The 26333-nt window shown below is 38.9% G+C and overlaps 1 protein-coding gene across 1 annotated transcript in view; it reads right to left on the bottom strand.

Moving 5' to 3' along the window:
* The window catches only part of LOC100644521 (LON peptidase N-terminal domain and RING finger protein 3), a 64155-nt gene extending 55941 nt beyond the window's left edge, over positions 1–8214 (bottom strand). Inside the window, exon 1 of the mRNA XM_003395871.4 lies at positions 5884–8214. Within this exon, the coding sequence (XP_003395919.1) occupies positions 5884–6454 (571 nt within the window). The 5' untranslated portion in view covers positions 6455–8214. The remainder of the gene's footprint in view (positions 1–5883) is intronic.
* Between the last annotated feature and the right edge of the window lie 18119 nt (positions 8215–26333).

Here is a 26333-nt window from a genome sequence, read left to right as displayed (position 1 = left end):
TTAGAAAGATTATACGGTAAAGTCGCGAGTATGCAACATAGAGAAAATTGAATTCTGTTCGACGGAATGAAAAGTTCCGCCGAAGCGTTGCTTCATAAAGTGGCAACAGATGTTCGCCGCGCGTTTTCTCACGGTGGTACTTCACAAACCGTGGAACTTCTCTTTCTGATACCGTTGGCAAACGATTACCAAGAACAATGACGCGTAGTCGCGATAACACGTAATCCATGCTCCATGACTAATCGTCCTTGCCGAGATCGTCCTCGTTATCTTCATCATCGTAGATTATCTTTTACACAGAAGATCCCGTGGTACGGACAGAGTGTATATGAAAATAAGAATCGCTTACGACTATATTGTACATTCCTGGAAATGGAAGCAATTTATCAGCATATAAACGATAATTTAATTTTTAATCAATAATACCAGCAAATAAAGAGATCTATCTTATTTTATTCCTACGATATAGATAAATAATGGATTTATTAAAATTTAGGTTCATTTTGTTTTACAATTTCATCCACGTATATAAAGTATGTAATATGTGCATATATATTGTGCAGAAATCTGCTATAATTTTCTTTTTTAAGTCCCTTGGATTACGTTACGTATACTTTTAGAGAATTCAATCAGGATGTTACATCAGACCTGAAAGAATTAATCTCTTGAAATCTGAAATGTTAATACTTGGTTTATCTTTAAATAACGACAGATCGATTCTTTAATTCTCTGAAGCATTGCAGGAATCCATTCTATTAGGATTATTCTTAAATTTTCCTGCTTCTTTTTTTACCTCGTCTTCTACATAACGTAACAGGTAACTAATTATTAGAGCGCGCGACACGTCCAACGATTATACTGAATACTTTTCTCACAACACCTTACTTTAAAATGCAACAAATAAATTTGTATTTGCTGAATCAGTGTGGTTTTTTTCTCTCCTTTAAGCACGATCACGATAGATTATTATCGTACACTGTTTCTTTTCCCCTTGATTGAGAAGTAACATTTAAATGCCGCCAATGTTTTATATATGTACTAAAGATACTTAGTATTACGAGTACATGTTTCTTTCTCCATAAAAGTCACTTGATTGCAACAAAAATTTGTCATTATTTTATTCCCCTTTTCTTCTTTAACTGGCGGTTTAGAGTCGCATCCGTGTTATATCTTAAGTTATTATCGACTACTCGTTGGTCTATTCTCTCAATTCAGCTCAAAACAGGTTATTTAGATTATTAGGGAAGTAGCGAACACGCTTTCAAACTTTAATTCTAGAAAAAAGTCGGGAACTTCATTTCTTAGTTGTTAATATGTACTTAGATCGCAAGAAAAATGATAAAACGATAAAACAAAAATGAATCACTGTACAAAATTCCACTTTCCATAATTTAATGGCTCACGCCAATTTTCTATCAAAAGTTTAAGACTCGGGGATTTTTTCCACAATTTTAGAGGAACAGAGCAACATACCTAAAGATCCTACTAAAAATCTGAAAGTCACGTATTTCTTCTAACAATATTGACACTGAATTTGAAGAGGTAAAATATTGTAACTCTCCCTCTTCCCTACGCGAGTACATTTGATAATTGCTTTAATAAAAAGAGAGAGCGGAAACAGCGAAAAGATAGCTATTCTTATCGTAAGTTGCGCGATAATGTTATATAAAAGTTTATATATTAAAAAAATTTACTAAATAAAAGTTATATAATTACCATTATATAACATTATTGTATTATCTATTTTATTTCGCTTACGAATGAACGAAGATGCTATCACAACGAGACAATTGAGGCTTAATATTCATCGCTAGTATTCAACCATCATGTTCGAAAACATAAAAAAGTGTTTTCCATGTCTGCTCCTTTTTAATTATGTATCATAAATTAACAGTTGTTCTAAATAGTAACACAATAGAGATGTTTTGTTATTTCAAATATGAGTTAATTCCCTATTTAAAAAATACAAATCTTTTAAATCTTTATCCCTAAAAATACATTTAAATAAGAAAAACATCTTTTTCTCTTTGCTCTTGTACAACATCCCTGGGAAGATTGATGGGAAATATCAATCCTTACATGTTTTCTATCTTCTACGATATTCATTAGCCACTCCTAGTTCATCGCTATCTCTGAAAATATGTATTCGCATTCATTCACATTGCTTATTCCTTCCACTAACAATCTACATACATATGTAACATCTATGTACTTATTTTCTTCTACATCGGAACTACCGATCTATAATGTGTAGCTAAATATTCTGCAATTAAAAAATATATATATACAAATACATAATAAAGATAATCCTTTCAAGTTATTATTTAATTTCGTCAAAAAATTAATTCAGTCGACTACAAACCGCTACATACGTAACACGACATCCACTAATAATCAACTAAATGAGCCAGTTCGTAAACAGGATCATGTCTGTGTCTTATTAAAAGTCAACATTGACTTGGCCAAAGGCGTCTGCGTATTTTTAGCAACAGCCAGAACAATGAGAATCCGAGATCCGGTTATTTCGACCATTTGTCCGATTTTATCCAGCGTTAAGGAATTTCGAAAATGCGTTGTACCGAAATTACTTCGCGTGCAAACGATCATCTCGCGGCACGTGTCGCGTCCGTTTCAAATTAACGCGTATACGCGATACGCTAGATTTTCCGTGGATGAGTCGGTTTGTTCCATGCAGAAAGTCTTTGTGTTCGCGGTACATGCACCGTGTCCCACCGAACGGACCGATGCGACGCGACGTTCGGAATAATCCCGACGTTCGCTCTTTCTCTCTCTCTCTCTCTCTCTCTCTCTCTCTTTCTCTTTTTTTCCCTTGTCTTTGCTCGTCTCCCTTTCCTCCTCTTTCTCTCTCACGTACCCGCGTTATATAAGAACCGCCTCAGACTGGCCGTGAACTTACCGACGTCGTCGTCTTCGCATTCGAACGTAGCCGTCTCTCCCTTTCCACGCGCGAGACCGTTCGGTGCACTCGGCATGCACCGAAGAGGGAGAAGGAATGCGATCGATTCAGTTATTCTTTCCAGTGGGATCGAGAGAATCGCTTTACCTGCCTGCTGCAGCCGCCGCTTTATCTTCGCGGGAGAATTCCTTCAACAGGGTTTCACCACGGTGTATTTGCGCTCGCTACGTTCGAAACGTCTTCTTCAGAAGAAATGCAGCGTAGATTGAGCGTTTGTTAATTAAAAAGAAATTTAGCGAATCGATAATATTAATAAAATTCAGAACGGTGCATTTTGACGACTTCGATTGGTTCGCTTAATTTTTCCGCAGACGTATTTTCTTTTCTTTTGGAAATCTATTTATATGTACATTGTACCATTACGGAGAATCGTGAATTTAATCGTTAATTTTACGTTTGCTTATTTATTAATTTTTATGAAGCATATATATAAAGTATATTGGTGACAATAACTATAATACTATATAATATAGTATTATAGTAATTATAGTAAATATAGTAATATATAGTAAATATATAGTAAATATAGTATTATAGTAATAGTAGATTGAATAGGTTACATAAAATAAATCGATCATTACTCGTCATTTATTTTTAGAGTAACGTTGCGGATTAGAGGTGAATGTATGTGCATCCTTGATACTGTTCGAATGAACATGTTCATAAGAATCGATTTCCTTTTTGAGGGGATACTATTGGAAAAATTTCAGGTGTCATACATTTGTGTAATTCCACTATTACGTTAAAAGGTATAAATAACAAACAGAATAACGTAAAAACGCTATTAAACAATAAAATTTGGAGAGGAAAATATGTTTTTCAAATATTTCTGAAAAAATAATCGAAACAATATACCACCCATTGAAAAGAATTTAAAAATGGAATTAGTCAATTCGTATTAAGCAGCGTTCACATAAATTGAGAAACTTCATACATATCTTTTACTACGATCGAAAACATCCTGACTCGACGATTGTCGCAAAGTCGAGACCTACGATGATTATAGCATAACGTCATGGATTAAAAAATAGAAACGAGTCTACGAGACGTTCCGACGTCTGGGAATCTGAACAAAGGACGCGCATTGAGGTCGTCAACCAGAACTTGAATCGGGGCGATTAAAATCCACGTATGCGAGACGCAAGAATAAGAACTGCATTTGCCCTTCCTCACGAATACCTTTCTACGCGGATCACTGTAAGTTAAATCGAGTAGCCAAATGTTTATTTAGACGCGTTTACTCTTCGAACAAAGGCTAATAAACTTATAAATTTGACCGATACAGGCACGACAATTTTTACGAAACTTTAATACCCGAGAAACAGAAATTTGTTGCTTTGGAAGTTCAAGACAGTTCAAGTCCACCGTGTATTCAAATTAAATAAAACACTGAGTAATCAGCTTATTTTTAGACATCTGATTCACTCTATACCAAAGTCTCTACTTATTTTAAACATCGTAAGTTAAAAATATCTTAACAGCTGCTGATAAATGTATATTATTTTCAAGAAGTACACAAAAACCTGCGGACATGCTATTTAGAATTTTTCTTACCTTTATGCTAACTGTACTTATGAATTTCTGTCATAAACCATCTTTCTCGAGCACTCTTTTACGAGAGTAAAAGAGAAAAATTGAGCGGTCAAGAATATGAAAGAATAAAATCCGTTCCTCGGACATTCGAATGGTCAATGAGTTTAAACGACGAAGCGAAAGAAGACGCGGTATGTCAGTAATTCATGCGCGGAACAAAGAGGATCGTCCGAGTGCATATGATTTACGACGTTATTTGTAAAAACGTGGAATGCGTTTCTGTCATAAAAAAACTTTCTATGATGGGCGAGTAACACGACCAACGTTATCCACAGATTGAGCACGTAGTAAATATTCGCATGTGCGAACGAAATACCATTCATGAAATACCAGCTACGTTTTGTCAAGTTTAAAAAGCATCCGACCGAACCGTATCATTTTCTTCCCTTTCTTTCAAGTCAATCCGTTTAAAACGATCGTTCTTTTATCTTTGCGTATCGTGCTATCTTTGAAATCGGAACATGCAAATTAATTCGATCTTCTGCGGTTCGTAACGCTATCCGGATTCGCTGTTTCGTAATGATCTTTATGTAACTACTTTGTAATCCCTGGTGAGAATTTAGTAGCACGAGTAAACTTTTCTTGTACGCAAATCGCGTGTCTCTGCGGCTGATTGCATAAAAAGGGAGACAAAGGACAATCAGAGTTACATCGTGCGGCTAAATCGAAACGTGTCTTCTAACTTATTTGGTGTACGTGCCATCTTCTGTATACCAATGCAGAAAAATCGTTCTTTACATCGAGATAAAAGTAATCCACAAAATTGTTACTTGATCGCTATAAATTAAGAACTCGGTAAATACTAATCTGTTTATTTTCGGAACAGCTAATCGACAGTGATTAAACGAGTATTCTGATATAGATAGTTGAAAATCCCAATCCCAATTTTAAAGCATTTAAAAATAAATGATAAATCTGTATGAACTATTGATAAAAGAACGACGGCATAATGAAAAATTATAAATATTTTTGTAATATCTAAGAAGACTACGGAGACATTACGTTTAATCTTCAAATAAAAATAAAATGTTGCGTGTATAGAATTTGTTGACAGTGTGCTGAATTTAAAAATTGTTCTTGTATAAAAAATAAAAAACATGTAGCTTCAATTTATCCAAGTATATTATGATTTGTGATACAAGTGTACAATTTTGAGCAACTATTTACGTATACATATATATAGATGCTTTCTCACTCCAAAATTAATTACTCGAAAAGTGTCACGAACAACGATATAAAAAATAACGGAAGAGCTGCTTCATATAGACAGAGACGAGATTCGAGACGCAAGAAATTCTGAAAGAAATACTCACCAAGATGAACTGCGAGGTTGTACCTCTCGAGGGCTTGACCCAGGTGTCCCTCCTTCATCAAAATGTCACCCTCGTGTCTTGCCCTGCTGGCTTCTGCCTCGCGTGGCCACCACTTTTCCACCAGTCTCTGCACCAGCACATTCGTCTCACTCACAGCGACAATCTTTTGACCGCACACGCGACAGCTCTTGCCCGGTTCTACGCAATTCTTGCAGTACGTATGGCCGCAGTTCGTGGTCACTGGTTGACACAAGATTCCCTCGCAAAGGGGACACGCGAACGACGTCTCTATCTTCTTTCTGAAACCCGTGGCCGTGATCGCGGTTCCAGACAATTCATCCAGCAAAGCGTTCGCCAGATGTTTTAATCTCTCTGGTAGTACGGAACCCTCTGACAAACATCTCGAGTAAACACCGATGGATTCTCTGATTCGACCACACTTGGCCAAGGAATCCCCGTAGCCAACGAGCACTTCAAAACTCGGCGCCTGCTGCTTCAAGCTACGCTCGTACATTTCTACAGCGAGACGATAGTTGCGCGAGGCGAAAGCTTCTTTTGCCAACTCGGTCATATTCGCGGAGATATACGAAGCGCGACAGATTATTGGAAAAATCCTCCTCTGCCCGGGATCGGTCTTGTTGTTTTCGGAGAAACGACGCGCGTGTCCGAACGATTACGTGCACACGTCGATCGCGGGGTAAACTGCCCGGCACGATCCGCTGGTCGATAACTTTGAGAAGAAAATTCTCAGAACGATGCGCATTTTACTTTATCCATCCACTTTGAAAGATCGTACGATCTTTCTCGTTTATTTCGCTTTTGTTTAATCTCTTGCTTAAAAAAAAGACAACGATCGTATCGATCGGTCGACCGAAAAACACGTCCCGATGCAACGAAAACACTTGACGCGGAGAATTATCGGATCAATTTGCGTGTTTATCGGTAGCCGCATCGACGCCTCGTCCGTTTGATAAGTCGGTCGTCGGTCGCACGTTTGACAGCTGGCCGACCACGCGGTAAGAGAATTTACGGCGCACAGAACGTAGAAACGGTGCTACGCACAGCACGACGGCGCACTGAAGACTGCTGGCTCGGCTGTCACCGCTCGCTCGGGCCACTGTCAGAAACGTAAACCAACCGGGCAAGCAGCAGGCGAGGGGTGGCCGGCAGCGGTGGTGGCGGCGTCGCGTCGGTGCAGCCGTGGTGGCAAGCCAAGCGGCGGCGACGACAGCGCCGCACGGCGGTACATACACCTTCGACTCTTCACTGCCTCTACCTCACCAACTGTTTCGTGATAGCACGAATCGTGCTATATCACGGGTCTACGTTCTACGTAGGCGTTCGCGTCGGTGTCGGACCACACCCCCACTACGAATCTCAGGCATCATCCTGCCGCCACTAAGATCCCCCTTGATTCGTTCGGCTTAACGCCTCGTCTCTTCTTAACCTTATCAGGATGCTCCTGTCTTTTTAAACTGCTCCTCTGATCGATCAAATGTCACATTCATCTTAAAGAAATTGCAGTTTGAACGAATTCGTTATTCCTGAATGAATCCGTTATCCTTTATCTCAGGGTGAATATTTTCACACTTGCGGGGGTGGATATCCTTTGAGCAATCATCACCGAGGCAGTGACCGAAGAACCCCCTTTATACAGTCCTTATTATAATATATCGTCAAAGTTCCGTTCATCTCGGGGTCGACATAGTCTCGGAGTATCAACAGGCTCCTCCGAAGCGCGTCTTCGTGCTACTCGAGCGTATCGAGCGGCGTTGCCTGACCGCGCGTCCTGTCCCCTTAGCTACCCGCGCTTCGACGAGCCCGAATACCGCCGAGGCATAAAGCTTCTTCGATAAACGAACGAGCGAACGCGACACGTAACCTTCTACGCAGATCGTACGCTAAAACAGGTTGTGGCTCGTGGCAAGGGCGAAGAGACGCAAGGGTGGTGGACTGTTTAACCAGGACACTTGTTGTTGGTCGTCGGTTATCTTCCTCTGGATCGTCCAAGGCTTTCGTTCCGCGAAATGGATTCGTCGAAGGGTCTGTCTATTGTGAAGTTACGAACGGTGGCACGAACACACGAGAAGTTTGTCGCCGCGGTAAAATCGTGGACGAGGCAGCGGGATGCGCGACCGCGGCAAGCTTACATAAAGAGCGTCGCGTCAGTGCACAAAACGTGGCGGGAGCGAGGCGAGTTTCGATTGGATCAATTATTCCACGGGCGAGCCTCGGCTCTCCGGGCTCTAGGAATCTTACTGAGCATGAGCAGTAACGTTACTTGGTCTACGTCGTGGTATTCCGTTTTACCCAGCACCGAGAGCAGACCTGCGTGCGCTGCTCCCCTCGGTGTGTATCGTGCGTGAGTCGGTGTGCACCGGCCAACCGACCGCTGACTACGCAGACGCGCTATAAACGCATTGCTCGCTTTCTTTCTCTTTCTCTCGCTCTTTCGCGCGCTCGTGGCCACGTTTGCGCGATGCAACCGATGCATTCAAGACTGCCGGGTCCGCACGCGTGTTCTACGAGCCAGAAGCTACGTGCATAATATGTACATATTGTACAATGGATGCAAAGATCGTACACTGTCTTTATCTTATCATTTTTTTACTTACGCATTCGCGATTAAATAATGCAAGAGTAATAAATCGTAATATAAATTTATTTTGATAATGAAAATGTTATTGACGATCCTGGTACCATTCGTATGATCGTGATATATGTAGAATTGAGTATATCTACTATGCAGCTCTATTTTTTAAACATTACATTCATAATTGTGTTAACGTATAAAAGATATAGATGAAAAATGATTGAGAAACGTAGGAAAATATTTCGTTATAAGGCGTCTGGCGCTAGCGAAGATATGTATTGGGGAAGAACGGCGTAATTTCGAGCTGCAGCTAATTCTTATACTTATCATTGTAGCGAGATGCGCTTGTGTATAATCAATGTATTAGCCATGTATAGTTAATGTTCTTAATTATGGGATAAGCTAAAATCGATTTTATGTCAGCTATTTGTCACTGGTATGGCAAACAACGAGTTAATGTCTTGAACCTTGCATGTGAAAATATTAAAAAGTAACGAAGGTCGCTTCAACCTATAAAATCTAAAAGAAAGAAAACACTCGCTATAAAACGCGCATCAAGCGGACATTAAAATTCTCATCACGACAGGATTATGAGGTTATCTATGGAGAATCCTAACAGAATAGCGCGTAATGCATAAATTTGCCTGTTGTAACGATAAAACCTGAACTCCTGTCCACTTATTGATTGATTTATTTCTTCATTAATTCCCACACATTGCCGTTATACGATCCGCGAGGAACATAACAATTCATTTTCCGATTATTATCGTTTTCCGCACGAGCGGCTAGTCTGTTTCATTTATTTAGCATTTTCCTCTCGACCGGGAAGCGATGTTACGCTCGGTTCGTTGCATTCGTTGTCAACTATTGCCGGTCATGCTGAATTTTATTTAATCTTTTATTATTCAATCTTTATTGTTCAATCTACAGCCTTCATTTACGATCTGGCTAATATTACGAACCAAATTTTATAAATCACAAGTTAAAAATGATTAGCGATAATAAATTTCTTGGATAACAATAAGGGGTTTGGTAATGACAAATGAAATTCGACAAATAAATTTTAAGTTCAGAATGTTTATAAACGCAACATCTGTCGTGTTTCTTTAAAGTTATTTAACATTGTCTGCGCCAGTTTGTAGCAGAAAATAGCGTTAACAGCCGGGACATGCTGGCAAATAAATATCGATAATCGTCTAATGCGAACGACAAACTGTCGCGTCACATTTATGGAAATCACCGCGAGATTCGATCGTCTGCGCGAAAGCCATCGGATTTCAAGCGATTTAGGGGAGGATAGTCAGAGTGCATTAACAGGGATCGTCGAGAAAATTGTTTCGAAAGACGAATAAGGCATTGGCCGATGATTGTTATCTGTACGAAGATACAACAACTCGATTGCTCTACAAACTTTCCAATTTCGAAGCGTGGTTCAGCGATTTATCGCGACTTTTCACACCTTTTAATCCGTCTGCAAACGAAAAACACGAAGACCACGATATTTACCGTTGTTATCCAATCATATTAATCTTCATTCCGCTAAAGATTGGATAAGCGTCGATCTTTCATCTAAAAATAGATGAAAATAAACAATTTTTATGAAACTTTTTGATAAATTGGATGGGCATGGACTTGGGTTAAAGTGAATTATACGAGTGCCTTCTTCGTTAGCTCGTAAAAAGTGTAGTTTCAACGAGATGAGCCCTAACCTTCTACCTCTGTTTGTAATTCAGCAGCGCAATTGCGCTTAATGAATCCCGGTCTCCTACGTTACCCACTTTCCTACGGTCGTAAACACTGCGACACGAACACGCTGCAATAGACAAACCCTCAATTTTCTGTCGTAAAAAAATTCACAACCGTGGCTTGGTAACCTTAATTAGCTCTATTTTCTCGCGTCACGCCATTTTTCGCCGACGTGCGGATGCGTCATTGGCTGCTTTGGTCGCGATCGCAGATTAACCACGATCAAAGTGGAATCGATCGCATTGTAATCGTGTATGATATGATCAGTGCTTACTTAATTTTTAATATTAATTAAGTGCCCTTGTCGTTTAACTATTTTATCCCTCTTTTCTGTCATATATCGTTAGCGACATATAGTGAAAGATATCAATCGAAGTAGAATAAAGATCCTTTATAAAATAAAATTGTACTCTTTTATTATGGAAGATATCTGTTATATTTTACTATTAGATATATTTCTATATCGAAGACTGGACAATTTTGGTCAATATTGATTCTCTTTCCCATTTCTTGTACTCACCGTTTTAGAACAGACTTAATGAACTGCTTCTAGAAAGAGCAATTTAAAATTGGAAGTAGAATCGATTGAAATATATACCGAAGAACGAAACGAACTAACTGATAAACATAGTAGAAATGATTTAGACAAGAATTTACATAAATCTATACTCATCAATATATAGATGTATATATCGTCGGGCATAGGTCAATTTCCTTGCAATAGAAAATTTCTAATTAGTATCCTCATTCGCTTCTTCATTCAATTCTCCACAAAGATTCAACGACCAAAGATCTTTGTTGATTCATAAACCATTCACGGATTGTTACCACGTTTCCATACGTTCTTGTTCGATCGGGTACCGACCAGTCGGCGACGCAGAAATTCGAAAAACGGAATACTTAATCTCCACTTGCATATACGCGTTTGTCTGCTGGCTTACGTAAGGTATTTGTGTCGTACAAAGAGTCACCTTTGCCGATCGCAAAACAAATTGTTAATCATCGAAATACGGCGTATCTTGGCGTTACGTAAATTGCCGTTTACGCACGACACACACCCGCATACATGTAACGGGGCCGTCGTATGACCGTCTCTTTTGCCGGTATTCTGGAAGGACGACGAATTTTATTATGCGCCTTGCGAACGTCGCTGCCAGAAATCCTACTAGCTCGTGTCTGAGCGTGGCCACGCGACTCCAGAATCTATGATTACGTCACGCAATCTCCGCCGCCTGTTCGCTTTCGCGAACAACGATCCTCTCACGAGAATAACAATAAACTTCGTAAAAATGCAACGAGGTCGCTTTCTTTTGGAGAGAAGCATTCAATTTGGAAAAATCGACGACGAGACTTTCCTAGATAATCACTTTTGTTCGACTAATCACCGCGATCCACGAATTTTTATATTTCAATTATGCTCTTATTTCGATACATAATAGACGCGATCATCGTTGGTTGTTCATTCTTTAATCTACAAACATTTGAGAAACATTGTATGTGCGTATATCTATGATGATGTTAGAGATTTTAGTCTAAAAATAGTTGTAATTATTGGGATTGCGATATTTGATGTCGTATTGCAACATCAAACCGAGACACGTACGTTTCCAGTATTGAACGAGGAAACTTATTTTTCGGAAGATAGCTTTGCCTCGTTTCACACGTTTTATGTGTTTTTCTGATTGAATTAATCTTATTCCGAGAAACGTTATCAAAACACGGTTTGTTATTATGTATCTGAGAAAAGCTCGCATGGACAAAATCGCAATTTATATTATTGCCGGATGTTTACCTACCACTCACGGTTAATTTAGCAATCATTCTCAATTACAAAATCATCGAAAAGTTTTCCGCCAAAGAAGACAGAAGCGAATTACATTGTTTAAAAAATGATACAAAGCATAAGCGAAATTTATTCGCTGTTAATGCTTTTTCTTCTGATTTTAATCATTGATTACGTATCTCATAAGGAATATATCGTAAGTTGCTTTTACTATAAAAGATTTAATTATTTTCATTAATAAACCGACGAAAGATTAGCGGATCGAGAGATTGAATTTTTCGAAATGAAAGTAATAGCGACAATAGGAAAATCTCGCAATAGAAGAACAAATGGATCGCGAAAGAGCTCGGCTTCTCTTCAAAGCCTCTAATTTATTTCTCTCGCTAAAAAAAGTCTAACCGCTGTACCAGTTAATTTCTCTCTCCCTCTTCCTTTCTCTATACTTAGTCATAATGCACCGACCCGTTCGTTTCATCTCCTTTCTCTGCAGTTCCACTCACGAACGTGCAGAAATAACGGGCATCGATCGCGGTATCAATATTTGTTTAATTAGCAGCGGCTGCTACGAACGAGCATTTCCATACTTTTTTCCTTAGCTAAGCGACCGATCGACCACCCCTCTGACGTAATCACTCCGTGAAACTCTCGGCATCGTTCCACGACCTCATCGAGAATTTCGCAATTGTGCCTTACTCGTGGCGTACTTACACGCGTCGATTCGCTCGCGATTTATGGAATAGACGCGTCGGTTAACCAGATTCGTGGACGTTTCGCGGCGGATGAGAGAATGTCCGTTCAGCGGACCGACTTTTGGAGAGACGAAGTTGCGACACTTGGCAAAAATGTGGCTAGAACCGCCTCGCTGGACGGCTATGTTTGGAACTGTTACATAAAGTCTCCTCCGTCGACCGATCTATCATGAGGAGACCTTATTAGATCAACCATGGAAAGCCATCCGTTGTAACGTAACTGCTGGCCAGATATATTTATTTACTTATTTATTTAACGGTCAGCAACCTTTTATATCTAGATGCACGAGTACACGAGCTGAAAATAGCCAGCACACTAATTTTAAGTTACGATTTTTACAATTTCCCGTCAGCCAATATGCTTTGAAAGTTCGAGTACACGAACCGAAAACAGCGAGCACACTAATTTTAATTTACGATTTTTACAATTTCCTGTCAGCTAATATGCTTTAAAAGAGGTTACGGATAAAGTCGATGATTTCGCTAACGCTATTCGCAGTGGAGCATAGTCTGTTGATAGGATCGAAAGTACCTAAAATAGACCGGTATGAAGCGATATGAAGAAGTTTCCTCCTTCTAACGAGTATCCTATAATTTAAAAAATTCCACGATTTCTGGACCGTTAACGAACTGATCGAGGTTATTAAAAATTAGCATCAGGCTCGCTATGATTCTGCGATATTCAAGAACGAGCATATTCAATGTGCTAAGATATTTTCATAGTTATGGCAAATTTTGGTATCGGTTTATTGAACTCGAAGGTGATGTACTTTAATCGTATCTTTCCACTCATTTAAATATACGTATGTATAATAAGTATGCGATTGCTGAATATCATTATTGTGTCTTATTTCGACTCATCGGTTTTATATAATTCGTCTTGATAATGAATTGTTTCAGGATTAGTCCTCCAGCATGAAATCTACGTTTCTATACACGTAGACTCGTGGAAGATCGAAGTCCCATTAGATTGCCGATTTTCACGAACAGAATTAAGGAGATAGAAGCTATATAATTTTACCTACTAAAAATTATAACGAATGCTCCACTTCGAATACTTTATTGAATTTTGAAAAACCTGTTTGCGAGACTGTTTTTTATACATTTATGTATACTTCTTACGTTATTCGATGGATAGAATAAATTTCTATTTAAGTTCCACTTACGTAATTAGGTTCATAGAAATACGAGTTAGTATAAAAGTGCGCAGTCTAATTATTAAAGTCGCAAACAGTGGATTCTACGCCGGGAAATCCTAATGACGCGGCAAGTTCAACGACTACATAACGCTGTTTATCATCGCGTGACGTAGCGTTTCCTCGAGCGTGCACGAGGAAAAGCGCGAACGGCTCAACGTCGCCGTGCCGATCCACACCAGGAGGAGGGGATCGTCGATCGAGTCTCACGTCGACGCTTAAAAATAAAAGCGGTAAACACCGACAAGCCTTTATGTAATGAATGAGCGCGAATTAAGAGAGCAGCACGGGATCGAGCGTCGTTGTCGCACGAGGAGTACGCAGAGAGCTTTCAGTGGCGGTCGGGTCGAGTCAACGGTGTGGTGCGGCGAGAAGTTTTATTCTCGGCGTGATAAACAATTCGTTTTACTGGGAGCACCGATCGCTGGTGCGCACCACAGTTCGTAGAATCAACGCGCAGCTTATGTAATATATTTCAGATAGAATTCGCACCTTACATAATTGCGTCGCCATAGATCGAGTCAAAAGTTTACGCGTAGTCTTGATCAATATCCGTCCGCTGTTACGTCGGTTCTTCGGCTTGGAAATTTCAATGAATGCGTAATTTTTCCATGGCGAAATTAATTTCAATTTCTAATTTATTTTTACATACAACCTTTTACGATTCATCGTGTTTACAATGAAGTGGTAGAAAGTTGCGAGTAGGGGTGAAATCGCGTGCTGAGATAACATGACGAATAGTAGAAGTAAAAGGGGGGTGGGGTAGAGGAGCGAGTGTAGGTAGAAAAAGAAAGACGGGGAATACGAAGACGAAAAGGTGAATCAGTCGATAGGAAACTGTAGTAAATAACAGTAAAAGAATAAAATAGTCGTAGGGTAATAAACTGAAAGTATAAAAGGATAAAATTGTAGAATAAGGGAACGATAGAAGCTTCAAACAGTGAACGTATAGGACAATACGAACGAATTGTCGACTCGAACTAATTACAATCGTGATAAATGTTGCTTATCTGCGACGTATGTAAATATTCTCGTTTTAAATATTATTTATTCGATAAAAGATAGCATCTGGATACTACGAAAATCGATAAACATTGAGGATACGTGACACGAAACATGATTGAATCGTTCTAAGAACAGGTTGTTTCCTGTGAAAATTAACGCAGTTCGATGCCGTGACGTAACAATAGTTACGTAGATAAAACTCTTTGGCCGGGGACGTGATGTTTCGCGAAGCTTAGCTCGTCGATGTACTCGATACGTTCGGACAATTTTTTAACATTCTTTGTCTTACGATCGATAAAAGTAACGCGAATAGAAAACAGTGACCCGAGTAACCAGAATAATCGCCACTAAAGCGAATACTAGCAGTATTCGATACCGTGCAAAAAGTTATGTTGAATCACGATTGACTGGAATTCAAAAAAAGTAGAAAAACTGTGGGGTTCGAGGCCAAAAGCACGTGTAACTTTCGCTCGCCAAGTAATTAATTATCAAGGATGCGAGTCTGTTTACGAAACAGCCGGCTTGTCTAATTATAAATTGCGCTTGGATGATATTTGCGTAGGATCTTATGCGTCTCTAGAATTCCGAGTTACGCTATATCAATCTCTGAGAATGCTATATAATTCTGAAATGAACGATAAAAATAGAGTAATCAGAATTATAAACTTCTGGGAGAACTTCTTTTTCCTATGATGTTATGCACTTGCAAAAACACTTACCAAAGCTTTATGCTTTAAGTAGAATAAATGTCAGAAAAATGATATGTACCACGATGCATAATGCAACACATTATTGCACAATCAAGATCTAAATAAATGAGCAAATGGATGAATACCAAGTAAAACGAAATTCTGTGACTGTAATAAAGTTATATTTCTTCCATAAACAACAGCAAGCATGAAACGTTTCGAGTAATTCAAGCAGATCATAGATTTTATGTATTACGTTATACTCGAAACCTTTCACCGTCGTCTACAGGACGAATTATAACGCAGCCAAATAATTATTGTAGAAACACGCGTGAATAATGATTTCGCGAATACTCTCTTACATAAGAGTATCAGTTTTTGTCGACTCGTACTCTATTCTGCATCGTATCGTTTGCCTTGCCTCTCTGTACAGCGAAATTACAATTTTTAATATTAATGAACCGATTATATACGATCGAGAAATAATAAATAATAAAGTTATTACCGTGCATCGATTTCACGCTATATTAATCGAATACTTGATATATATTATATTCGATTATTTGAAATTTTCGATATCGTTGTTAAAACGCGGTCATACGATCGATATCGTAAATATCGCGTCTCGGTACTGGCATAATTATCAGTATTAATTGATTCGTCATTATATAATAGGCAGATTACAGTTTACACAGATTCGCTTATATCGGAACGCAAACCACGTTATGCTCTACAAAGCGTACTTTATCGTATCTTTCTTCGGAAATGTTTTCATAATTACACATAAATTCCATCACAGTCAATCTATTCGCAACCAATGGTACTAGCGTACGACAGAGAAACTTCTTATTTAATGTTAGACCAATCAGATTCTTTGACCCATTAACAGATAGTTTACTTGGTCACGAGCTTGAGATTTTCAAGAAAAATGAAATTTTTCGTCTTATTGCTCAGAGGAGACGAGATAACTCGTTACTCGGACTTTCAATGCTTTAAACATAAATCGATCTAAGTGAAATTTACTTGTCTTTATCATCTTTTAATTCTATAATTACGGAAGTTCCTAGTTAAAGAATGACTCGATCGACAGGTTACTAACGACAGATTATTCCTCGATTATTTTTTACAATAGAGAAAATTGTTATTTCTACCGTTAACCGTAACTACTCGTCTTTTCTCGCAACGAGGGAATTACATTGTAATTTTCGAAACCATGGATCCTAGCGCGTCTATAAAAATTCTCGCGTTACTGATGTTAATTCACGCGAACCCTAATGATCGACGTCAGATCGAGCATAAAATCAACTGACCGTGAAACGGCGTTGTCGATTATAATCAGCAGCTGCTGTCTCGTCTCTGGAGCTGGAGCTGAAGCTCGCTGACAAGCGGATGCCTCGAATTCCGCGAGCCGCCGTTAGAAACGTTACAAAATTCGCACTTCCTCCCGGTTAAACACGTGCTAGCGTCGCACGCCGATCGCCGGCCCGCTACCGCGACCACGTGCTCGCCTGTGCTCTCAAGACTCTGTTGAACTTTACATAATACGACTTAGCCGCACGCGTGCGCCTTACGCACGTGAGTGAGCCACGTATGTACTTCACTTACATGTAACTAGCGCTAAGAACACGATAGGCCGATGTATGGCTGTCTAGAGAAGTCGCCGCCCGCCAATTCGAGTCTGTGGCCCGAAAATCCGACCACGGTTTATGTAATCGGAGATTGTGTTAAACGGAACCCTCTGTTTCTTCTCTTCGTTTTCTTCCTGCGTCGTTGTCGTCGTTTTCTTCTCAATTCGCATTCCATCGTCTTCTACCACCGTGGCGTCGTCTTCGACTTGGATAACCGCGAGAGAAGCGAAAAGGGGAACGATCGAATTTTGTATTCCGTAGAAAAGTAGCGAATTAAACTAGTAGCAGGAGAATAAGAGAAACGCAGATCAGACAGTTTGGTTTTTACGTAAGAGGCACTGCTGTTTGTGGGGGAGTGAACGGGAGAATGATGAAACCGAACGAGTAAACGTTCCTGGGATTAGTCTGACTCTGCGCCGGTGGTTTAGATTGCTGTTTGACTAGTAGTCATCGTTAGCTATTTGTCTTTCGTATTTTTTGCGATAGAAGAGTGAATTAGTATTCACGTATAAACGTCTAACTATTTATGCCATCAAGTTTTAGATTTAATAGAACAACATTTATTTGGTACAGTCGCCGGAGTGAAAACGTAGAAAATAGTAGTAGTCCTTGAGATTATGATTTTAATTGCATTCCTTACGTTCATAATTTTCCATTTGTAATCGATTTACTGAACGTAGGAATTGTCTTAAGTTTCGAATTCAAATAAATTTCAATGAAAATCTTCAATTAAAGCCCTAAAATCTAATACTCTGCATAGCAATTGTAATAAAATTTTTCTTTAATGCAAGGAATAATGATTGTGACGAATAGAAATTGTTAATAGAAATTGATAATTGTAATAATTTTACTAATGAAAAGAACTGATGAAATATATAACAGAAACAAGTAATATTCAAAGGAATCGATTGCGTAACGTGATCGATTCGAAATTTTGTTCACGTGTACGATATCTGGCAGACTATGCCTCTTAGAATAGATAAAAAGAAGCCGCGTCGTTCACTATGTAAGTGTAAGGGTTACATTAATTACAATTGCATCGTAAATATTGATTTCAATGTTTAAATATTAATTATGCTTATCGAGGCTTATTTGTCAAGACATTTGCTATCTTTCGTTTTCGTCATTTTATCAGTTCAACATTGTAGTTGTTTCGTGTTTTCTGAGAAAACTTTTACTACACTTATCGGTTTCACGGGTATAATACTATTTATGTTTGTTTTCTATTTCTGATTCTGCATACACACGATATCGGTCATATATACTACGAAACCAACTGATATTTACTATAAATTAAATACCTTTCGCTGATTCTACCCTCTAGTTATTTTACTATAAATTTATCATTAAATTCGCATCATATGTGCTTGATGATGTAGAATCTAAATAAAGTAAGATTTGTTAGCTTTCCAATAATGTAACGCGTAGATACGTGTCTTACTACTTATAACCAGTGTATTTATTGTGCCAGTATGTGTATATTTCTTTCGTATAGAGTATATACAGTCTCTCGTTCCGTCTCGTAATAATAAAAGAAAAGTAATGAAAACGACCTCGACAAAGGAAAAGAATTTTCAAGATGTTTCCCTTTAATTTCTGTCGGCCTCCTTTTTTGTTTTTCATTTGAATTTACCAAAAGCGATGTCTATATCACTCGATCTATTATACCGATGACAAAGCAACGAACCGCTTCTTTCGTGAAAATCACGATAATGAAATCTGACTAATTGAAATAATCTCTAGGCTATCTCCTTCGTAATCTGTAATTTCTTCTCTTATCAAGAACTCGATATTTTCCCTCATTTCCTTGCCTCTTTATCATCTTCTTTTTTCAATCTTCTTCATTGTGGCCATCTGACCCGCCTATTGCTCACGAGAAAACTATCGATACCGACCTGCTCCATTCGTACGTATATGTATGATATCGCGATCTTGGTGTCTGACTACTACAGTAGAATGTGTCACCGGCCGCTTGCAACAATAAGAGTATTCACGCTGAATGGCGTTACGAAACTGGCGCCCACTTTTTCGACTTTCCCTGCCAACGCTGTCATTTTATGATTTTCCATGGAAATGCCTGAGAAAGATACTACTCTGGATCCCTTTCATTGAACGTTCGCTGACTGCTTGTACACGTTGGTTTCGTAGGCTAGACGCATTATTTATGTAATGCCATACATCGTATTGTGAGCGTTACGTAACACCACCGTTACGTAACCTGTTTTCCAAAAGTGAAGAAATAAACTTAGATCACCGTGATTTCAGCAAGAGGACGCTTGAACGCTTTGATCTTCGCTTCTTCTCACTTCTTTCCCTACTTTCTTCACCGACGCTCGATTTGGAGAACGATCGCGATTCCCGGTTACGCGTACCGTCTCTTTCCACTCGTGTGAACAGCGCAACTCCAAGTTTTCGTTCCGTTTGGAAAAAGGTTTCGAAAAGTTGGATCATTCTCGCGGAGAAAAAAGGTGTGCAGGATGTAACGTGTAATTGCACGTTTCACGTTCGAACGTGACTTCCGAGATACGAGGAATTGTTTTAATAAGAGAAAAGATTTAATTACCGGATGTTTCAATAAAAAAGTTTAGTAACGTTTAAAACAGGCGGGATTCTATTAAGAATATTCTATTTGCGACATAAACCCAGTTTGCTCTTTTTAGTATATATGTATATTTTATTGCTTAAATTGTGATTCACTTGATATATGAAACACAAAGAGGACAACCTTGAAGTTTGGTCTCTGAAGAATTAAAAACTAATCATACTATATACAGCAAGATCGAGAAGTTTTCGAAAAGTAGAATAAATCACTTTGGTTTTCGAATGACTCATACGTAAAATTGTACATTGCCTTCTTTGCATCTCTGTTCTGCTGGAATTATTTCCGCAGTAACCTTCCAATTTATTTATATTACCAACAATGAATTGTTCTTCATTTTTCTTTCAATCGTTCTTACGATCTATCGTTATTTCTGTCTACAACATTTCTGTGATTTCTCCCAACTCTCAATTCTTATAACAAACAATATACAAAAGAATCAACGCAAGAATCCCACGTTTAAGTAAATATAAGCTTTTTCTGCAACGATCCATAGCCGAACGGGTGAAATATTCGTCGCAATGGAACGAAACAAGAGGCATCGATAACAGCGTTATGTATTAGCGTAGAATTCGCATAATGATTGGAGACATTGAAGCCCATTACGTAAACGACAGTCTGTCAGTTTAAGAAATTTTTCTTGCCGTTATCATTTGTACGTGTATAGATGTACGAGTGAAAAGCAACACAGAGAACGATTATTCGCCTGGGTTCGGCGACGTAACAAATAACCTCGCGGCCGCTTGCACAACAAATAGGTGCCTATACCTATCTTCGTAATAATGCAGTTACGAAAATGGCGCGATTACGTCTCCTTAGGCAACACTGATTTCAGCGTTAACTCTCGATACCATGATATTACGAACATTCTTTTTTACTCGCCTGTATTTAGATTGCCTCGGTAGCCGATTTCACGAAATTCGATTGCGTGTACCTGCTATCGTTGTTTTGTTACTAGAGTTTCTTTTTTCTATTATCGCATTTCAGTCACAGGTACATCGGTTGATGAATCGAGGCAATTGGCAAGATATTTCCCTTTTAATTATTTTGTGTCAAAATACTTGTAGCAAAGGAACGAATGAGAAATATATGTAAATATATCTTTTACAAAAGATCATTTGAATCCACAAATACGCACCGCGGCAGATCGATCAAATTTATACGAAGAATTATAAATTAGCCATTTTGATCGGCCTAGTAAAAAGTTAAATTTTCTTTCTTTTAAATAGATATTCGGTCCTCCATCGCGCCTGCCAACTTAAGCTTGCAAGGTAGCTAAACTTGTAGAACAATAAATCTTTCGAATCGTCGACTTATTCTCAGAACTTTTTGTAACGATTGCGTGAGTTCTACGTTAGGCGGTTTTAAGAGGAGACGCGACGCAATTGGAAGCACGCGGCAGAAAATTTCGGTACAGACCAAGAGGAACGTAACAGTCGAAATATATGTCATACGTGGGAACCAAGGTCGAAACAAAAATTCCAGGTATGTAGGGTTCATGGTTGTCGTACGGATTGCGCTTAAGTTGCATTGTCGCGACCGCTGAACTTTGCGCAACTTCGATAGGCACACGATACAACATCGACACGACAGAAACGCTTCCTGCTATCTGTGAATAGAACGCGGAGAATTACGTTCGGTCGCTGGAAGTCAACCGCATAGTGCTCGCATTGCACAGGTATACTGGGTGTATCACGATTTAATCGCTGCATTCGCTGATCCGACTTTGCAACTTTTAACGTGCCGGTTACATAGATTTATCTGCTTGGACAGAAATTTATGAGAAATTATCCTAGATTATTGCTATTTCTTTTCTTTTTATCGATATTAAAACGAATAACAGATCGAACGAAACAGATGATTTAAACATCTTTCGTATTAGTTCAATGCCCTTTCAGACTCTATATATCGAAAGTAAGTGCCTGCCGTACTATTATATAAAACCTGTAAAACAGTCTAGCATCGGTAAACTATCTAGCAATTCGCCATCTAGAACTGTAAGAGCTAAGGACTATAATTATAAACTAGTAAACCGGCAATCTCATCAAAATAATATACAAGAAACTTGACTGCACGTCTCGATGAATAAAGTAGAACATATTGCAAACTACCGATAATATTTCTACAATTTTTATTAAACAAGTAATCCGATATTCGATCTGGAACACAGATTGCAAACGCTATAATATCGAGTCATCGACAAGACTTAGGCTTCTCGCATGAATAATGCAACTTACATGTGGTATCGGTTGTTGTATTCCACGTGATTTGTATTCGTTATATTTACTTGATCGAAGAAAGTTCGAGAAGATATCAATCGAGGGGTGAAAGAAAATTGTGTAATATACGACTTTAGAAAATTGAAGAACAGTGAGTAATATTGAGTCCGGTGGTCGGTAAAGGATGATATAAAGAGGTCAAAGTTCACGGATGAATAACAGGCGAGGAACGAGTCATTGGTCGTCGAAGGTGAAATTTGGGATATTCCCTGTTAGTGGCGATAAATTTAGAATGTTATGAAAGTAGAATATTAAAATTAATATTTAAATATGATGTAAACAATCCTCGACACAAATTCGACTAAATAAGCATAGCGAAGATCACGTCGATGTACAATATGAATTTTTCACGATCGATGGACTGGTACGCACGCAGCATATCTCTATGTGATTTGTCAACGAATCCGCTGACGTAAAGTGAGTATTTTCACCGCACGCGGCTTTAATCACGGATTCAAACGGTGTCCGTTGTGGATCGATTCGAATTAGTCAGCGGCGCGACATTTTCCATCATTGCTGTCTACATTATGTCTAGCCATGCCTGTCGATTTTAACGGCGCTTCTTGACGTTCGCCTGTCGTCGTTATCGTCGACTGTTAAGATATAACAAGGCCGACGTTCCACGATCCCCTGAAACGATAACGGTATCGCTGTAGTATCATCCGCTCTATTGGGATCCCGTTATCAGCCGCTAGATCTGATCGTTCGATTCGCTTGATCAAAGTTTGCCAAGGAAACAGAGGAGGTTCGATGTTGGTCGCGCGAGCGCCACGCGATAGTGGCCGTGGCTTTCAGCGAAGCTCGTCGCGTTACGTAAAGGTCCGTGACTAGAGGCACGTTGCCTGCGGCTCTTCCACGAATTTTGTGGATCCGAATCATCCATCCATCCGTGCTCGATTTTAGAAGCTGATCGCTCGATCGTCGCGTCGATCGACCATCGATCGTTGGCGTAACGCGCCGGCTACATGGTTGAGCGACCAAGAAAATACGCAATCTTGTGCAACTCGGTTGCAGTTCTTCGAAAAACGGCTAGCTACCGTTAATCGAGCTCCCTTTGCTTCGACGATCATGCGCTCTTATACAACGCACGGTGCTGATACCGGCCGCGCCGCTCTGCGACTCTTATGTAATCGACCGTTTAATGTTTGAACAAATCGTACGATGTAGATTAAACGTGGCTCATTAGGTGTATTCACCGATGTCTGACCCGTTTGAAAATAAGCGAATTCGCGGAATCGGTATCGAATATAGAGGATTAAGGGTGACACCCGAGAATTGAGATTGATTTATTGCCCCCTAATGAACTGCTTCTGCAAGATTCGTGTAATCTCACGATACTCGCATGCTATTGACTGACTAGTACCGATAGTCCGATGAAAATTGCCTTTTCGTTCGCTTTTGTAGTAATGTGATAGGTTAAAGTTAAAACGGGTTACGTCGGCTATCGTGATTAATCATTCCGCCGATTCGGTTTCATAATAAATAACCGTCCCTAATTATAGCTTTGTAACGGAAAAATTCTATCGGTGTTATACGTTTATTATTGGTAAAGTACACCGTTAATAAGTATACTATGTTAGTATGCATCCAATTCTTTGAAAGGCAAATTGCAAGAGCAACGACGTATTGTGTAATGAAGCGATACGACTTTCTTTCTACGGCTAGATATTATGTGTACCACTTAATTAAGAGAACTCGCACCGCGACGAAATAGAATGAGATTTAATACATTGAATATCGTTTGTTCGCGATTTTTATTTAGTTTAAGTAACGCTAGTTTCATAATATTGAATTCCATGTTCGAATTACTCAGCAGGAGAGTTATAAAATACGATATAGTGTAATCGTCATTTCATAATTGCTAGGGATACGTTTTACCGTTTATGTAACTGGGATGAGCGTCGAGCAATCAAAAATCTTGCGTAAGTCACCGCTTGTATCCCATTTGGACATTTATTCGGGCCGATGAGTTATCTGGATGCTCGATCGACACGCGTAATTTTCTACGTATTATATACCTGAGAGTTCCCATTTCCGACCGAACTTCTCCATTTTTAAATTTACTCGACTCGTCCGACCTTGAGACGAGGACACCAACGAAAAAATTCCTGATAAAATGTGAGCGAATTTTCGTGTGTGGCTCTATCGAAACGAGAAGGTGAGGGATATTAAAACGCCCACGCTCAAGGAAATGTATAAATTACGCTCGAGCAGTTGAAACAAGTTTTTAAGGATTACGTGAACTTTGGAAACGAGCACTTAAACGACACAATTGTATTATTCATCTTCAACTTATCTTTGCATCTTGTGTCGATTGTTCGTTCTTGTCCAGCCGAGAATTGGTCGAATTTACGTACACTTCATAAATTTTCTCAAAAACGAAGTCCCTGACGCGGTCATTTTTGCGATTCTCGACTTTCGTCTTATTTTAATAGAATCTCACTGACCCCATTTGGTACCATGAATTACCTACTGACTACCTCGTATATTATGATGAATATCCAAATACTTTTATGAGCCTACCGTGTCACAGAACGTACTCTACAATTAAGTGAAACACTCAACGATCGAAACTCTCTCGAAACATGTTGGCCCACATTCGAAGCGAAAATTTCAAACTAATGGAAATCTGACAATTATCCAAACTCCAAATCGTGTATGTGTCACGAACAGAGACGGTCATTCATGCACAAAGTGCAGATGACAAATTCCGGGATCCAGTGGTCACGTAGAAACGATGTGCGAATTCAAAATGCTGCGCGTCTAAAAATAGATTTACGCTGAAAGGAAATGGGATCGGACGAGGGCAGACATAATGGCTGGCGCATGGAACAACCATTCCAAAGAAGAACAGCCTCCGTGCAAGTTAAAATCCTTTGCCGGAAGCCAGGCATCACGGTTTAATAAAATACAATGTCCGCGGTGCACGAAACGCGCTGCCAATGAGGCCGTGCAAGGCGACATTTTAATTAACGGAAAAGCGCTCTTATTCCGCACGACGCGATGCGTAAACGGCGTTGCTTCGAGGAAACACGCTACATTTGTACAGGGATACACGTTGCTCGATATTCGCGTTCAAATACGCAAGTATGGTTATAATATATGCACTCTAGTGCACATAAGGTGTTTGCATAATGAACGTTCTTTTACTCTCAGTTAGTAAATTATTGTAGGTAATTACCTTGGACTACGCTAGTTTGAAATTGTTATACGATACTTTTGCGTACATCTCTGTAATTTATAATGTTTGTTAGTACAGTATTTGCAAGTAAGATATATACGTATATATATTTAAATATATGTATACATATTGCTGAGATAAAATGTCCGAAAATAGGAGTTCAAGGAGAATCGCGAAACTATGACATTTATTTCGGTTTGTAAAATATAGTCCTATTAAACTTACTACCGAACATGTTTTGTAGATGATTTAGACGGAAAAATACCTTCAATGCGATATATTCAAATTATACATTTTTGGTCGAAAACTTTCCATAGTTTTGTATTTAAGCCCGCATTTTTAATTTCTGCAACAGAATTGTTATCTGTACATTATTCTATATATAGTTTCATACACGGTAGATTCTATTTATGCGAATTTGTTAAAGGGCAAACAGTTCATATAGTTGGAGATCATATAATATAAGATCATTAATTTTCCCCGCTATAGTATTTCTCGTTCCCATAATAGAAATTTACGCTGAGATTAGTGATTCAATCGACAAAAGTTCAATCGATTGGGTATTAACTAAAATTTCGTTCCACTAAATGGTGTTCAAATAAATACTGTAACTGTAACAGGATTTTCATATAACACAAGTATTAAATTATTAAATAAAGATGATGCATACACATCAAAAGCGAATATTCGATCAAGTTGTGTTTGCCGAAGTTCAAAAAGAAATCACAAATAATAATTGGGAAATGTTCATTGATCCGAATTTGGAGCAGCCGTTAATGCTAGAAATAGTATACCATGGCAAATGTTTCTTTACTTTATGGTTTGCTCCATATTACAGGTTTGTGTTGTAATCGTGGAATCGTGTTCTGATGCTAGAATCTATTGTGGGAAAGATTTCAATTTATATAACGAGCAGATATTGCCGGCAGATAAGCGAGGCTCGTAACATTTCGTCTCCCTGCTGGAAATCTCGTTGGGCGGTGGGTGAACGTTGAAGAAGTT

Source organism: Bombus terrestris, chromosome 6 (assembly GCF_910591885.1).
Source record: "Bombus terrestris chromosome 6, iyBomTerr1.2, whole genome shotgun sequence".
Classification (NCBI taxonomy): domain Eukaryota; kingdom Metazoa; phylum Arthropoda; class Insecta; order Hymenoptera; family Apidae; genus Bombus; species Bombus terrestris.
Note: the sequence above shows the minus strand (reverse complement) of the source record. Positions and strands in the feature narration are given on the sequence as shown.